Source organism: Motacilla alba, chromosome 2 (assembly GCF_015832195.1).
Source record: "Motacilla alba alba isolate MOTALB_02 chromosome 2, Motacilla_alba_V1.0_pri, whole genome shotgun sequence".
In the NCBI taxonomy this organism is placed as follows: domain Eukaryota; kingdom Metazoa; phylum Chordata; class Aves; order Passeriformes; family Motacillidae; genus Motacilla; species Motacilla alba.
The window spans coordinates 58,823,761-58,842,139 of NC_052017.1; the positions used below are offsets into that span (position 1 = coordinate 58,823,761).

The 18,379-nt window shown below is 34.2% G+C and overlaps 1 protein-coding gene across 3 annotated transcripts in view; it reads right to left on the reverse strand.

Moving 5' to 3' along the window:
- Nucleotides 1-18,379, reverse strand: part of ATP9B (ATPase phospholipid transporting 9B (putative)) — a 154,916-nt gene that overhangs the window by 114,256 nt on the left and 22,281 nt on the right. For all 3 annotated transcript variants that reach the window (XM_038129522.1, XM_038129521.1, XM_038129523.1), the window contains 3 exons: nt 15,320-15,470; nt 11,766-11,879; nt 8,067-8,175 (listed from right to left, as the gene is read on the reverse strand). In XM_038129522.1, coding sequence (XP_037985450.1) covers nt 8,067-8,175; nt 11,766-11,879; nt 15,320-15,470 — 374 coding nt within the window. The remainder of the gene's footprint in view (nt 1-8,066; nt 8,176-11,765; nt 11,880-15,319; nt 15,471-18,379) is intronic.

The window sequence follows — 18,379 nt, forward strand, 5'->3', positions numbered from 1 at the left end:
CAGAAGGAGCAGCAAAAAGTTTGAAGTTTAATCAAAAATACTCTGGGTAGCAGATTTGTCAATGCAGTCACATCTCATTTATACAAAGTATAGCAAAAAAAAACAGGGTAGGATGCAAATCCATGAGACCTTCTCATTACAACTCTCAATAAAGAGAGACCATAAATTCCTTATATTTACATTTAGTAAAAGGCAGTAAGATTTACATTATGAGTAATTATTTTGAGTACTTGCTCTTTAAAATTTCAAGCAAAAGCAGCAGTTGCTTTATGTCTAATTCAGTCAATAATAGATGTATTCCTGCAACAAACAGCTAATATTTAATACATTTTCCATTAAAAGAGCACTTAAAAAATGTGCAATGTCAGGAAAATCACAATTTTTGTTTGGCCTGTCTGCAAAGTTACTTCTGAGAGCCAGACTTTGCTACTGATAGTGACCTTTTACACTAGATCAATTTTTCACTTGCCGTAAGCACTTTCTGTCCTCTGCTCTAAAATATAAGACAAATGCTGTCTTCAATAGATAAATCTGTGAGGTGAGAGGAAGTAACAGAAGACTGCAGAAGGTATAAAAAGCTGTAGCAAGAACATCAGCAATTCTCTGCAAGAATTTCAAGATACCTATGGAAATTAAATTAGTGTCAACGCATCAAAAGCTTTTTTTTTAAATTTAAAGTAACTAATACTAAAGCTCAACCCCTAAAAGAATGGTCTGACGTAAAATCAACATATTTCACCTGCCTACCTGCACAAGGCTGTGAATTCTCCTTAAAAATTTGGAAGTTTTGACTAGAAGTGAATAGTATATACCAGAAGAATCATTATAATGTTACTTTGCTTTCTAAGTTTGCTGGCTTTATCAAAAGAATAGCATTACTTCTATTGTTTTCTATTCTTCTGCTAACAATTTTCATCAATTTAGCAGTTAATCACTTGATTATAGCAGTAACAGCCACAAAAAATTCTAGTATGAGCTATGTCAAGTCTCAGATATACACTACCTACACAGTCACATACAAGTAAAACTATTCAGAGGTACTAACCAAATGCAACTACTGGCAATTTTATCAGCTTAAAGAATCAGTTTTTCCACAGCCAGGGCATAAATGCACCTACAATAAAGACTAAAAGACACTAAGCCTGAAAGACCAAGAGAAGGTAGAATGTCCATTTGCAACATGAAATAGGGCAGATACAAAGCAAAGATTTTTGGTGCCAAGTAGAGCAAGAGGAACCCACACTGCACCTGTGTTTGTACTTCATCTAGCAACTCCAGGAATTTCACTTATTGAAATGAAAAGTTTCCTTATCGGACTGTTTTCTAGGTGGCTTAGTATAAAAGAGAATACTCTCTTTATTAGACACTAACATGTCTTGTTGGTCATCCTGTACATCCTCGCACATAAAGAAAAGGCCTTACATTCATACAGGACAATGCTACAATAGATTTGAATAGCAGGATATATTACATTAAATACTAAATGATAAAATGTGGCAGTAACTAAAAAAAATGACTTAAAATTCTGGAAAGTCAACATAAACACTTTCTTTTAGGCTAGCAAAAATGAGACTCATTAGATACCATTTCAGAGAACATTACAATAATGCAATACTACATCTTAGTGAAGATGCATTTAGGAAAAAAAGACACTGAATGTTATTCACTGCATAAATTATTTTTGCAAACTATTTTTTCTCTAAAAACATCTCCATAGCAAAACACACTTCACCATCTGTGTAATTACCAATAAAAAGTCCAAAGCTGTCAGAAGTGGCTGCGCATCCAGACTTTATAGTCCACCAAGGCGCAAGGCTTTCGCCTAAAGCAATGTATAAAATTATGCAGAACAGGAACACTGAAATGTGTCTGTAGTAAGTCATTATACTCTCGAGATAAAGCCAGTTTAAATGAACTGCAATGATTTGAAAAACTAATAAATATCTCATATGTGCTAACAAGTACTTCACACCAAAAAAATAGGAAATGAAGTAAACAAAATATGGGTTTAAACGATGCTTCTTTTTATTAAAAAGTGTCTCCATCACCTGACTGCCACTCTTGAAAGACTTCTGAAAACAGCATTTTCTTTTTAAGAAACAAACAGCAAGTTCTTTTTAAGTTGCTATTACCCCTTAGCCATGGTACCTTTAACACTGTCTGAAGTACTGTTTGTGGAGTTAGTAACAGCGCTTGTCGCTAACCCGTAAATAGAAAACTCTTTTGTCTGATGGCAGTGTAGACCATATGAAAGCTCCTCCTGATATCTATTAGCCTGAACTGTCAGCATAATTAGAGTATACATAACATAACGGGAAGTTGGAGGAGAACACAGCAGACAGGAAGCGAAGGAAAACTTAAAGTTCCAGTGAGTCTAACACAAGGACGCTGATCTTTCAGAGCAAGGGCTGTCTGTAGGTTGTTCTTTCAAACTCCATCTTATATAGTGAAGCAATGTTAGTCTTTAACCACCAATTGTAAAACTCTACAAAAAAGCTTCCTAGCTTCTCTCCTATGTTTCCTTTCTACATTTGGGTAAAATTCCTCCTTATCCAATCTCCTCAATGCTGCAAAAAAGTGGAATAACAGTCCCCTTGATTTTTTCTCTCTTCTGGCTCTATTTAAAATTCTTTCTTACATTAAAATTTCAAATTCTGTTTCTGTTGATAATACTGATTCCCTAATCAGATAAAATTTATGTATTTTTTTAAAAAACTTGTCTGTTGCAAATGGTCTGAATACCAGGAATAAAATCATCAGTAGGTCTGAAATGTTACAAGCAATAACAACCTAATGTTGTACCTCTAGATTCAGATATAGCGTGCTTTCTTAACGGACTGGCTTTTCAAAGCAGAGAGACAACCTGTTCTTGAAGAGCTAAAATTCTTACAAAAAAAAATTGAAGTCACTTTGAGTGTCCAAAAGAAACAAACTAGCTTTCATACTTTTTCCTCTTGTATAGTAATTACTGGTTATTGATATTTTCTTAATTTCACACAATTTTAAATGTATGCTTTCAACATCATTACATTCCTTAATAGCTTTTAAGGATACAGCCAAGACCTAAACTTTCACACTTGAATCCTGGATGGAATTATTTCAGTGAACTTGTCTCTCTCCTGACATTCAATTTTTCTTTCGCTTTGCAGGTTGCAAAGTGAGAGTTCTGCAACATGTTAAACATTACGAGATAAAGTGACAGATGCAGGCCTCTTCTGCCACTAGTAATTGTGACTATTATAGTAAATTATTTTCTTCTTGATCTATTTTTTTATTAGAAACTTCAGTAACTGTCGCAGACATGTTTTATGAAAAATCCTTTCCTTAGGATTTTTTCTCCTGAGAAGCTGAGAGGCCTCAGGAACAAAATGTAAACAATGACTATCTGCTGCTGTGGAATGCAACAGGTGGATCTGTGATTGGCCTCATGTGGTTGTTTCTAATTAATAACCAATCACAGTTGTTCAGCTATCCAAACTGTCTCGGTCAGTCACAAAATTTTATTATAATTCCATTCTTTCTCCTTTGCTTGCAAGCCTTCTGATGAAATCCTTTCTTCTATTCTTTTAATATAGTTTTAATATAATATATATCATAAAATAATAAATCAAACCTTCTAAAACATGGAATCAACATTCTCGTCTCTTCCTTCATCCTGAGACCCCTGTAAACGCCACCATATGTAACACTGCACAGACAAACCTCACTAGGAAAGGCTCAGAACTGCCAACTTCAAGAATGGAAAGGGAGAAGAGTTAAAATTGCTTTACAGTTTTATTATCCAATTGGCTTTTCATAGGCTAGTGAAATAGATAATAGCTTATAAACTTGAGGTGATTCTGCTTCAGAATAGCAGTCTTTTATAGGCACTTAACTGGGCATACCTAAGTGCACAAGAGAATAAACTGTGTCCAAAGTATAACTGTCCTTTAGGTAAGAAAAACTGAAGACCTCCCAAACCTGCATGTCCAGATTTAAATTTTTTCCATTGCAGTTTTCTACTCTAGAAAAGGATATGTAGGTGAACTGAAATTCTTGAATTTCATTTCAGGAAAACAGAAATTCCTCCTTCCAACTTAAACTTGAATGCTGACTGAAAACTGTCTGTTAAGGATCTGCAGACTTTCATATGCAGCAGATTTTGCAGCAAACATCTCCTAATCTTAATTAGGACAGCAGAATTCTTCATACACTGAACATTGCAATATATTTGATCCAATAATCAAGCATCAAGTAAACAAAGGAAAATAATCACATGGCAGACATGAGACACAGGTACACTTAATTAACTTGCTCACTTAAAAACTTCAATGCATTACTGATTTGCGTGTTTCATCACTTGCCAAGACGGGTTCAAAAAATAGAAACAATTCAAACTTTATGGTTAGCAGGTTCACCATCTCACAAAGTGCAAAGTAACACACTGCAAATTCAACAAAGGTGACCATTCAACATAGTCAGCATTTCCATGTTACATGTCAAATAGGGAACTGCATATCACTGAATATCTCACGAATCAGAATTAGCCTACAGATATTAATCTGGTCAATACCTATCCAACCACAAATAAGTAACATTTAAAAGAGATGTTCCATTCCCCCCTTGATTTCCTGCTCTGAACAGCTCATTATTATTTTAAAAAGCTGATTACAATAAACACATATTCAAGATTTTGAATTACTAGAAAGAAATTCTTAGTTTTCAACAGTTACTAACATGAACACTCTTATCCTCAAAAGTCAGTAGATGTTACACTAGCAACATGCAAGTCATAAGACAGCATTCATACGTTTTACATGTTTAGGATTCCCCAAGACTTAGGAAGATTCCAATGGAAAGTTAAGCCTGATAGATAGTCACAGACTTTCCAATTTTAATCTTCTGCAGCACTGTATAAAAAATTTAGTTTACAAATCAGCTGACCCACACTATCTTTATGGAAGTAGTTAATCACAATTTCGATCCCAATAACTTCTATTGCGATAAATATGTTTCTATTCCTTTAGTAAACACATAATTTGGAAAACAACTAACTAGACATTTTTTTCATTAAATTTTCATTTTTATCAACCAAAACTGAACACTGAGCCTTGTTAATTTTAAGTTTTTCTACTGTCTAGTTTGAGCATGGGCAACCTGCTCAACATCTCTATGTCAGTTTCTCTCACTTTAAGATGGAAAAAAATAAATATTTCAAATAGAAGACTGTAAAACTAGCACAAGTCATAAAATCATTAGGAAAAAAAAATGCTAGAGCAGTATAAAGTGCAGTTCCACTCTGAAAAGTGACTCTTAAGAGTGGCATCAGTTTTCAGGCTTTTAATTAAATAAGTATCAAGTTTGTTCATTCACAAGAAACAAAGCCTTCTTTCTCCAAATCATTAGCCTGTACTTTAGTATAGTAGGCCTAACTAAATTCTTCCACTTGAAGAATACTGTCATTATGAAAAAATTATGTTATTATATTGAAAGTTATTTTTAAAATAGTGTATGGAAGCATAGCATTTGATTTTATTAATTTACACAGATAAATAAGAGAAACCTACATCTTTTTTAAACATGTAAAAAATTTTGGTCTAATATTATGATGGGAGGAAGTCCCATTTTTGGTATCAAAATTATATCTCTCCTTTTCAGAATATCTCATTACGGAAGAACCCTATTAGGAAAAAAGTGAAATTTATCACTACTTATGATTTTATATATGGGTTTGTGGCAACATGTAGTATAATTCTGAGTGGTGACTGCAGTAATGTTTTCACTCTTAAAATTAGATATTACTCAAAACATTATTAATTCAATAATTGCACATAATTGTCAACATGGGATTCAGAGTTGATTGTAAGCAGAGTTTTTACTTCTGTAGACGACCAATCTTCAAAAAACACACAAAATAGAACAAATTCAACTATGAATTCATGATAGCACTGACACCAAAGTCTGAAAGTCAAAATGAAAAACACTCTTGTAGGATAAAAGCTGATATCCTTTTTTTAAAAAGGGGGCATTTTCAAAGCTTCTTTTTAATAAGTCCCTTCTCTCTAGGTGTCAGTTCCTGATACAACTGCTGGGCTTTACTTACACACCACTGTATACTACTTTTAAATCTCTAAGGTGACCAAATAAAATTTTCATTGACTACTTCCTTATTTCTAGAAGAAGACACAAAATGAAGGGTTTTTCAAATACATATACCTTCACACAATATGAGCAGGGAAAGACAAAATTGCAATTCCAAAACTTCTACTTAAATGCTGCTTAAATCTCTATTAACTCTAAACGTATGTTTAAAAAAGAGAAGCACGAAAGGTACCAAACTTTGCTCTTAAAAGAGAAAATGTCAGTCTTAACATGTACATCACAAAGGTAACCATAAAATGTACATGTTTTCTGAATTAAGAATTTCAGATTACTAACATTGTTGCTGAATAGGGTAGGATTGTACTATCTGTTTCAAGGTGAGTGTTCAGTGGCCTATGATAACAGATCTAAAAAACAAACAGGCCAACTGGCAGTTTAAATTACAACTTTGAAACAAAAGCCATTAAGAGTCCATTTCCTAACAGACTGTATTAATGACTGTAAAAAAGATTTGGATGCCAGCAGTGAAACCCTCGTGTTAAACAAATTATAGCTATGCCAATTGTCCCATATGCCAAATTTCAACAGCTGTACTTCTAAATGTTGATAACACTATCTCACACTGACAAGTAAAGAAAGAATATGAGACTATTCCCTACAGTTGTTCCTTTCAGGATGGAAACTCCAGAAAACAATGCAGGTATGCATGCACACAGCAAGGAAGAAGCATGAATGCCTCTCAGCTGCTAGGTTATGCCATCACTAACGAGACTGTTGGCTGTATGTTTACCTTCCAATTACTCAAAAAAAGGGAACATACAGAACATACTTGTGTTACATTACAAGCTTTTCATCCATTTATTTTCTGGAGAGAATATTATCCGGAGCTACTCCAAGAGTTTAGCTTCTAATCAAGATTCCAAGACCCGGTGATGTTACTCTTCCCACTGACTTTCAGAAAATATTCACCAAGATATACTAAAGGCTGCGCTGAAATGTGTGTTAGGAAGAAGTAAAAAGAGTTTACATTTGGCACCATGTCTGTATATACTGCCTGAGGTGCAACCTCAAACTCCCTTCACTTCCCCCTTTTAGAATTTTTATGCCAAGGAAAATCGTTGAAAAAAATAAAAAAAACAAACCCTTTTGATGGTAATAGTGAGTCATAATGCAAGGTTATTAATTGGATTTGATAATATTTTTTGGCACCTTTCTATGTGGCACTCTGTTCTGTATCTAACAGTAAGAAGTGCTAAGCACATAAAAGTGAAGAGCAATGCACAGTTCTCTCTTCTGCCCATGTCTAAAATTTACAATATCCTACAAAATGTAATTTTCACTTCACATCTGAAGTGCTTCACTTCCTTAACAGTCTTCATGAAAACCTGTTAAAGGTGTTGAGTCCAAAAAAAGTCATAACTGATTTCTCCTTTCATTAAAGAAAACTGGCTGTTCCATATTGCACGATCAAACAGATTTTAAATTACGTGCAAAAGTTCAAATTAATATTTTTGATATTGAAGCTGACTCACAATACACCTTCCTTTTCTTAGGCACAAATACATCCACCAAATCTGAAAAGCTCCAGGGAATTTTAATTAGTTTCATTATTTACTACTCCCTTATTTCCTATATATGCTTGATACATGGTTGACAATGTTGTTGAGTTACTGTTCAGCATCAATTTCAGATGTAAATTGCACCTTGAAGTCAGGGTACTAAACAGCAGAATTCTTAAAAAATATATACAATTATATACATACACCTTTCTTTGACAAACAACCAAATACTTATTAAAATTCCTAAACAGACCAAATTTAACCATCGTATTTGTCTAAGGAAAATCACTTCCTTTATTTAGTTGAATATAAGTTTCATACTGAGTATTACAGCTTGAAACTATTAGTTATTTCTTTGAACTGAAAGCCTGCAAATGTATAAAAAAGATGAAATATTTTAAGGATTTATAAAATGGTGTTGCTAACCTCGTACTGTCAGCTTGCTATACAACTGTGAGTTCATTTCTTTGTCTCTCTTGTAACGTCGAAATTCATCAACAGCTTCCCGTACCACTGTGACCGTCAAAACAAATCCCTGTTAAAGATACAATTATGCAGTTCAGAATTCTCAGTGCTAGATTAGAAATAGATAAGTAGGAACACTACAGAGAGTAAGAACATGTGCTTAGAGCATTTACTTTTTTCTTTTTAATTGGGATTTGAGTCTTTTATTCAATAAGTTAAAATAGTATCTTGGTTTAGTCCAGGAAAAACAAAATCATACTTGCACATTGTACAAATATAATTACAGTAACAACCTGTCCAAAACACATAATTTAGACAGTATTTTGAAATGCAAAAAAGGAAGACGCTTTGGATTACTTAAAGACAGTCTTTATAGTTTCAATAAGCTTATTTCCTTATCATCCACAAACTTTAGGGCTTTACCAAAAACATTTAAAAATTCTCCAATTCTAATGCTGAAAAATTGCCTTTTTCCTAATACACAGAAAAAGTCAAATGGATGGCTAGTTCTATAGTTTTTCATCTTATATGTAGCTATTTAGCAACACATCTCAAATATGGACAAAGGAAAAGGGGATTTGTTCTGAAAAACTACGTATCTAAATGCTTTGGCTGCTCCTTTCACAGACAATGCTACTGCAGCTGCTACTGGAAGTGCACAGAGGGCTTCACTCTGCTGTGATGGTCTCTGGCTAGAAAGGGTGGTGAGCTAAAAAACACAACAAATAAGCACGTAATTTTCCTCTCTACCTCTCTAAACCTCCTCAGATAAGATCTTCTGTCTTAGACTCAGCACTTGAGTTTTTGACCATCAGTGAAAGAGAAAGACCATTTTTACCAGCAGAAGGACCTTTCATTATTATGAATAAAATGGATGCAAAATTCAAATATTAACAAATCCACCAAAAATAAGATTTTACATTATCTGTCTAGCTTCAGACAGCCACCACTACTTTATAGCAGAAAATGTATGCCATTTGACTTCTCTTGCAGAAATCCACAGTTTGCCAAACTTCCCCTAATGTCCCAGAAATATGAAAGGAGTGAAGGTGTAGAGATTTCCTAAAAGTGTTGACTAAAATCCTCCTACAGATTTTAGCAATGTTTTGCAGCTCCAGACCAAAGTTCCAAGGCTTATCCAGCTGTGATCTTACTGTTAAGCACTACTTATTTGTTCAAGTTTACATTGGCTACAATTATAGTGGAACTACATAGAACAAAAAATGGCCTATGCAAAAAGCATTCTCTTTTTATTCCCCAGGGCATAATTGAATGAAAAAAAACAGATTTTCTCCCTTTCTGACAGCAGTATTTTCATATGCTTTGGCAATATAGATATTTAAGCTGCATAAAAAAAGGGCACTCCTGAAGCACCTTCAAACATATTTCTCATTTACACACACATTGATACTAGATAGTAATCAAAACACAGAATGCAAGGTGCTACTTGCAAGAATTTCTTCTAGCAGCCTCTAACTGAGCAGCTGAGTACAGCTCACCATGACTATGAGGAACAATTGAAGAAAGACACTTCTCTTTTTACTCATTTGCTCAAAAGAAGCTGTATTTTTCCAAAGGAGAGCTAAAATTGTGAAGCCAGTTTAAAAGGGAACCTGTCATCTTTCTTCAACTGTAAGCAGGTAAGTATCTTTAACGTACTACCTACAATCAAACCTGTATGCTTTAAAACCTTTTGTATACTGGAGTGAAAATGAGAAGTCCATTCCCTAAAGTAATTGAAAATAAATTAGCAAAATAGTCTTGTTTTAAGAACTTTGGGACTTGATATAACTGTATCTGTTTTGTAAAAATCTGTTGAAACAAACCAATGGCAAAAAAATCCTAAACAAAACAACCCACAAAATCCACTTACACCATAAAAAAAAATCCTGAAACAGTTCTAGCAATAGTCAGCTTCTAGTCATTTGGATTTATGTATCAGGGCAAACAATTTTCTTTAAAATTTTGAGAGAAAATACAAGTCATAGCTACTCCTCTGATTATTACTGAAGATTTATCAGCAGTTACACGCCCTTAAAAAAACCCTAAATTTATTTGTTAAGCAGCAAAAGAAGACCAATGGAGCAGCTTAAATATTTTCTATTTTTTGCATAGATGCTTAGCTTTGCTCAACATTTAATTGCTGCCTTTTACCTGGAGGTTGATTATTAGCAGAAAAGCTATTAAAGCAGAAACAAGTGAGTTTAGCAAAAAAAACATACTGAGATACTAGTATTTTCAAGCTAAATGTGAAAACTGGGATGCATAATTCAAAATACCTTTGAATAAGACAAACATATTTATACAGAACAGATCACTGGCATTTATAAAACACAGTATTTTCTCCCTCCTTAGAGCAGGATAAAAATGAGCTGAGATGCTAAAGGTTTACTGGTTCCTTTTCCTTACTATCCCACTAATGTATTAGCAGTGCACACAGCACATCATGGTGAACAGAGCAAATTCCAGAGAAGGCTGACTTCTGTCTTTTCTTACTGTGTCAGTGACAAAGACTTGTAAATATCCATTTAAAATCCCACTGTTGAACAGGCTTTCTGTCTTGAAAGCGTTTTTTTGTTGCAGAAGAAGCAAAATTCTGGGAAGAGAGGCGGGAAGAACATCCAGGATGGTCTCTCCATTTATCCATAGTTAAAAGGACACGTTACAACAATTAAAACAATTAAATCAATCCAGAATATTTACTCTATTGACTCATTAAAAACGACCTTTACTCAAGCAGTCAGCATGTCACAGCTCTTCCTGAATACTGCTGAGAATAAATGCTACTGAAAAATACCAATTTTTAAATAAAGTTTAAAACATAAGGCATTTGATCTTCCTGCCTTGAAACCTAGTGTGAAGGGACTGGGAAGAAGATGAAAGAAAAGGTAATGATCTGGTTACAATAAGAAAATATTTCCAAATCATGGCAATACAGCTGGCAGACTACCAAACGGGTCTCCTCTGAAGAGTATTCAGTTTGCAAACCATAGGAAACCTGAGTCAGAAGCAAGTGGTTTGATCAGTTTCCCAAGAAAATACTGCAGAGACCTCAATAATAAAAAGACTATCAAAAGAAAGCCAGTGCAACTGGCAGGATGATCAATTAGGAGAAGCGTGTTTAATTAATAACTTATTTTCAAGGCACAATTTCCTCCTGATTTATCCACGACTTTAAATATTTAATCTCAATTTTTTTGAGAAAAGGTTGTAATCAAAACTTATACAGAAGGAATGCAAAAAATTTATGCTCACAATTCTGACCTAGTCTGAAAACACAAAATAGTCACCAAATAACAATAAATGGAAAGATATTTAACGTGCAAATTACCTATGTTACCCTGTAAGTTTCTTTAGTAGCTGGAGCTTTTTTTGCTGGTTGGTTTTGTTAAATTCTCAAGTGACCAGCAGGCAGAATGGAGCATTACACATTGACACTAGCTGGTTAATAAAAACGACCTTGCCTGTGGAACAGAGGCATAGTAGGCAAGTGGAAGGGAAGGCTGTCAAACAACAGCTTTCAAATAAGCATTTTACTTCTGTTATGGTCTTTGACCACTGTAGTTTACCAGTTGCAGGTTTATGCAATGTACATAGACATGAACCTTTCATTGACATTAAAACCCCCAAATTTCTAGTTAATAGTATTTTTCTGTTTACCAGAGGAGCCCAGTATGTGTACAGGTAGCCTATTTTCAGTGCTGGTACAAACTGTGAGCAGGACACGATGAGAAAATAGAGATTCAAGAAAAACTTGAACTGTTCATATAAAACCTAAAATGAAAAAGAAAGTAGATAAATGTCTTAAAATTTCCATTCATAATATACATAAAGTATACTTTTTCATGATAGGAGATACAAAAACATTAAATGTCATACTGTTATAAGATGGCATTATTACACTACTTATATAGCACAATACATTATAGATCATCACATACTACTACATTATTTATACTGCTATTTTTATATTATACTGCAATTTTTGTTGAGAAAAATCCATTGATAGTATTGCCACTTTTCACTCTAAACAAACAATTGGCTAAGTTTTGGATATTTTGAAAACTGGACTATGTATCAAGATCACTGTGCAAAAATTTAAAAATAGGTATTTAGGTACATATACCTAAACAGGTATATATAGGTGTTAAGATATATTTATTACTAAGTCAAATATTTGGTTTAAACTCAGAGCTAATTATCCAACTTTTAAGTGAAGCCACAGTAGACTTATCACAGAATACATTGTCTCATACTCCAAAGCAATGTCAGATGCAGAGATTCCTTTGGTAATTAAAAGCACCACTTCAGCAAGCACATGTTCTCAAGATTGCTTTGGTTGTAATTACAATGCTAAGAACATTATTCATTTTATAGAATTTTGAATCTTCAAAGTCTTCACATATTCCTTCAGTAAGCCAGGCTAATATGGTGCCTCCAGCAGCATTAAGAGAAGCGGTTACTGAACTTGGAACACTGAGACTTAAGAAAATGAATAACCAATTATCTTAGGGATAAAACATTCAGAATAGATCAAAAAGCCACATTCAGAGATTGTCTCCATCTTCTAATCTTAAAATTCAGTTAATATTACAACGACTTCTGCATAAAAGTTCAAGTTATTTAGCTCGTATTTATTACTTAATTACATAAAAACCTAGGTGCTACGAAAAAATATTCAGGAAAGTTCAAAGTGTCATTCTGGCAGGCACAACAAAGTACTGGTACCTCAAAGCTGCCAGTTCAGCTAGAGACTACCTAAACATCCTCCAAGCATAAGAATTTTTTTCAGAGCACAGAGTGCTATTTCATGACTTACCAATAAACCTGTAAAGATAAAAAAGTGAAATCAGAACTTGTCAGAAAGGTCAGAGCCTTCTTCCAAAATGAAAGTATTTCAGGCTCAACCTGTGCCTTACATTGATCTTGATGAAGTTCATACACTCATTTCTGCTAGTATGTTTAACTATTTACAAAAACTTGATATGCCTGATCAAAGAAAAGTCCAGACAGTACATTAGGAGGTGCAGATCTTGTAGGAGAAGGTGGAAGTTAAAAAACACATTCCTACAAACCTTTTGAATCCTGGCAGACCACTGACAGTTCATTCAATACAAAGCTAAGCACTTCAGTCCAGTTAAGCAAATTGAAAAGTCTCCAGCTACAGAAAACTAACAAAACTACTGCTTTGAAGTTTAGGAGAGGTATCTTCAAAACCCACCCATCACAGAAGATATGTTTTATGGAAACTTATGCAAAATTCCTAAGCAGCTGTATCAAGATGTATATGAAATTGTACAGACTGGTATAAAGGGAGAAGCAGGTAGTGTTTTATGTAATGTTCAGAAATTAGGTGATATTTTGGAAATGTTACTGCTCTTTCAGGCAGCAAGTAAAATTCTGTTAATCTAAGGACTATTTTAAGTTTGTGTTTGGATATGAAATCATTGAATACTACCCATTGCCAGCCTCAATGTTTAAAAACCATAGAAGAGAACACAAAATTTCACACAATGAAAATTTCAACCAGAGAAGACCATTGGAGTCAATATTTATGATTTTGTTATATTTATGGGTTTGGAACCAATACAGTGATGTTCCCTACAAATTACTTCTAGTAAAGCAGCATAAAAAAAACCCAGCTGCACAATACTTTAATAAATGAAAAGTCTTACTTTATATCTAAAATTAAAATTTGAAAACATTTCATTTTCACCAACTATTGGGTTTTACATTTAGGATCTCACTTCATTTTGAAGGAACTATTGAGTTTTCAAATACTAGCACCAAATTAAAAATCTGACTTGACCTATTGGATAAAACCAAGATTTTTAAAAGATCAGAACAAACATTCTCTCTCACAATAGGGAATTGCAGACTATGTCTGATCCCTATAAGGAATGTGAATCTGGTTCACAATTTGTAACCCACACTGCAGAATTCGAGTTGCAATAATCAATGGCTTACCATATGCTTAATGAATTTTGTGACCTTTAGGAAAGCATATGTGGCTTAACTAATTTCAGTGTATTTAATAATTTAAACTTTGGAAGAAAACATTTACTTTGTCCAATAATGATGAGAATATTTTATTCACATGCGATAAGTGACATTTTATTTTCCTGACAGAAGATCAGTCTTAATTACAAAGCCATTAATTTTTTTTGTTGTTGTTTTAATAAGGAAATGCATTACCAAACACCTGACAGTCTTTGGACTAAAGAGGCCAGAAGAATAGAATCAATACTCTTATAAATCAGCATGATGACTTAAATAAAAAATTTAAGACAAAGCATTCAATGTATTCAAAAGTACAAGACATTCAGTTTTTGCTATGGGACACAGGACTCTTGGATGGTATTTGTAAAAATATGACTAAAAGTGTAATACTAAAATTTATAATATCACACTAGGATACATTTTTAGGTTTAACTACTTAAGTTTCAAAAATTGTGTCTGTTGCTAAGTTTCATTATAACAACACTTTTTTTAAAAAAACTATGAACTAGACAAAACTGTAATTTCTCTTTTGTCTTCATATACATATGGTGTATAGTACAAGCAAAAAACTGAAATTAAGGCACAATATGGCTTCATAGGAAAAAAGTGACAAAAAAACTTTTCATTCCACAACAAAAGTATTTGCTGAAGAACTGCACTCAAAATCAAAAATACCTGCAAAAAGACTGCAATAACAAATGCAACTCTGAAGAGCATTAAATTAGGCCTACTTGTGATACAAAATGGAGATGTTAGTTGTTTTTGTCCATTTTATCCATTTTGAAATTCATTATTTATTATACTTTCAATGGCAAGGAGTATGAGAAAAGATCCATGGGACTAAATTGAAATTTTCAACTATTTACTTCTCAATTAAAGTCAATCCTTTGCATGCAGAACTGTTTCTTTTTTAAAAAGGATTACAAATTTCTAATGTTGAATAGAAAACTGCAAAGAAAATAACTTAAATTTCAAAAGCTTCACTGAATTCCAACCACTCAAACTGTAATTAAGTACATAGCCCTTCAAAAACCAAACAATTTAACAAAAATGCAACCTTGCTCTTAACTGTTAACTTTCACTGAAATCACTGAGAAAAATACAGAAAGAAAAAGAAGAACCTGGGCAAATAAAATTATCTTTTTTTTGAAAAGTCAGAAAACACTACAAAACATACAGTCAGCACAACACCAGAAAATGTTTAGTTGCCTTACCCCAGGTATAAAGGTAAAGATGTTGTACTTTTGATTTTTTATGGCATTTTTGGGGTACTTTTCTTCACACTTTTCAGGACACCCAAGCCACACCGTGCGAGCCTTCAGGTCTTTCTTTCTTCGACAAATGTTTATGAGCCAATCAGAACAACTGAAAAGAAAGACAATAGTTTATTTTAAAACTAAAAACGTACTATACAAGATCACAATTTCCAAACCTGGAACCCCTGAAGGCAAATACCTAACAAAAACAGGCTAAAAAAAATGTTTGCTACATCTATATAGGCAAGCATGATGTTAGCTTCTAATATTTAGGGCAATTCAGAGTACTGAACTCACCCAGACATACACATATATAAACACTTTCACATTCTTTGCAGAAAATCCTAATACACTAATGAGAAGTTTCACTACACCATACCCTGACACAGGTTCAAAAAATTCTCGTTAATAAGATTCTGCATCATGCCTTTTAGTCCTTTGGCTAAACTCTTTATCTTGGATTACTAACATTCAGATTATGCTAATGACTGAAAAGGAAATAAGGCTTCTGTTTGATACAGTTCAAAAGATTTCAGCAGCTTTGGATACAATTAGCACATAATTTGCAAATCTTCAGTTTCCTTCATACCGCTGCTAATGCCGTACTGTCAAATATTAAAAAAAACCAAAAACCAAACCAAACCTAACAAACAAAACCAGAAAACCATTCAAAACAAGCCCACTACATAAATGCAGATTGCACAACGATCTGCAATGGGTGAACTTCAGTTCACAGGAGAAAGGAACAGCATCCTTGCCTAACCAGTTTACAAATCTACTGAAGAAGTTTAAACCATGAGCAGTGAGTGAGATAGAGAAGAGCTCACAACAACGTTTAACCAATTGCATTTTGGACAAGGATACAGGAATGGTGGGAAGGGGTCACAACAAGGAGGAACAAAAGCTGGCAAATGGAATGATGTCTCTGAGGCTGAACCGTTTATTTACTAACAGCCATAAAACAAGGAACAAACACGGATGTGACTCAACTCACATAATGTAATCAGCTTAAGTACTTCCTAGTACTATCTACAGAGGCAGAATAACTATCCAGAGACCATTTGCAAAGAGAAGTGGGTTTGTTGTACACTGCATATTCTTGATTTACAATCCCATGCATTAAAGGAGAATTTATCTGTATTTATATGTTAATACAGTGAGGAGGTGCCTCAATCATGTTGGGAGTCTATTTTAGGCAAGTGAATCAGGAACACTGAGCAGACAGGCCTTTCCTGCTCTTCACCTACTGCAGTTGACTGAGCTGATAACAGCAGATTTCAGCTACATCAGCTAATGAAGTTGACATGAGAAACCATTTCTAGTAAGGTTTTGGAATATACTGGCAATATTTTTGATGCAGCAAAAAAAACCCAAACGTTAGGAAATTCTTACAAATTTTATTTACACCAACAGGAAGAATTTGGCTGAGAACAAAAGAAAAATTTAAAATCCAATCACCTCAGCACTGTTTACTGGATTCATTCTTATAGTCAACCTATTCATATGTATTTGTACACACCTGTAAGAAAAGAGAAGTCACAAACAACAAAGACATGTCAAGAACAATCTCTAAAATTGAACTAATTTCACTCTAAGAACCAATTGCATTACTGCTTGAGTGCATGTCCTCCATGGACTCCTGGGGCTTTGAGCACCCTCATCCAGTAAGACATCGTGCCCATGCCAGGGGGGCTGGATTAGATGATCTTTAAAGGTTCCTTTCAACCAATATCATTCTATGAATCTATTACTCTAATAAAATATAACTCTCAAGACATTTATCATAGGAAAATTAAAGGAACATATTCTTGGAACTGATGCAGTTGGAAAAATCATAATTGCAGAGTAGCTTACATAAAACCAAAGTAATTTCAGTGAAGGTCTCCAAAGCTTTATTTAGAACTTACTGGGTAAATGACTGTTGAATATTTCGTTTTTCAGGCCACAAAAAAACTAGAAGAGAGAGGGGTACATGCAAAGAGCAGATCAGAGTTCAAGGCTGTCTTGACAGATTGGAAAAACTAAAAAACTACCTAGAAGACATAGAATGCATTTGAACAGGTACAAGTGCAACACAGTTTACAGAGAAATAACCAACTACACAAATACAGAACCAGGAAATGCTCCAAAACCAGGTGGCAGGTCAGTTACTGCATGAGAATGTTATACACGTGCAAATCTGTTCAGTGTGGACAAGAATGCTTGTAGCAAGTCATGAATGTATTCCTTTCTCTCAGTCAGTGCTAGCATGATCTCAGTTGGCTTACAGGACCATGCTGAATACCAAATTTCAACAAACAGGCCAATTGGGAAAACAGAGACCACACACAAGACCACAAGAGCAAGAAAACAATTACAAGTCTAGAAAGCAGGGCAGGCTGACTACTAGACACACCAAAGGAAACAGAGCAGTTCACAGAGGGCTGAGTGTGGACCTAATATGGTTTCAAGTAATATGTAAGAACCAGCTGCAAAGAGGAAAGGGACCATTATTCTCTAGGTCCACCATCATTAACTAATGTCAGACCTTCAACTGTAGCAATCAATAAGCAGGGTGGGCATAACACGGACAGATATTGAGTAAACTCTTTTAATGAGAGGGGTGGAGGAGACACTTAAGGAGGCTGGAATTTCTGCAGATCTCTAAGATGTGGTTAGATCAGATATCAGTGATAGATATAATTCATTCTGTACAGGCAAGGAATCAACTGGAAACACCTTAAGGTCCTTTCCTAGTCTGTTTATTCGCAATTACAGAATCATGAAACACACAAATACTGCAGGGAAGGAAGGCTGATAGTTAGCTTACATTGCCACAACACCTACTAAAGTGTTCTTGTCTGTAATCTACATAATCCCATGCTTATTACTAATTAATTTTGCCCCAGAATGGAATACAAAGTTGTTGGTTCTTTTTAAAGAAAATTAAAGGTTATGCCACTAGCAAAATTATTCATAGCAACAATAACTTTGTTATGGAAATACCACTACATCAATACTCACAAGCTGACCTTTAAA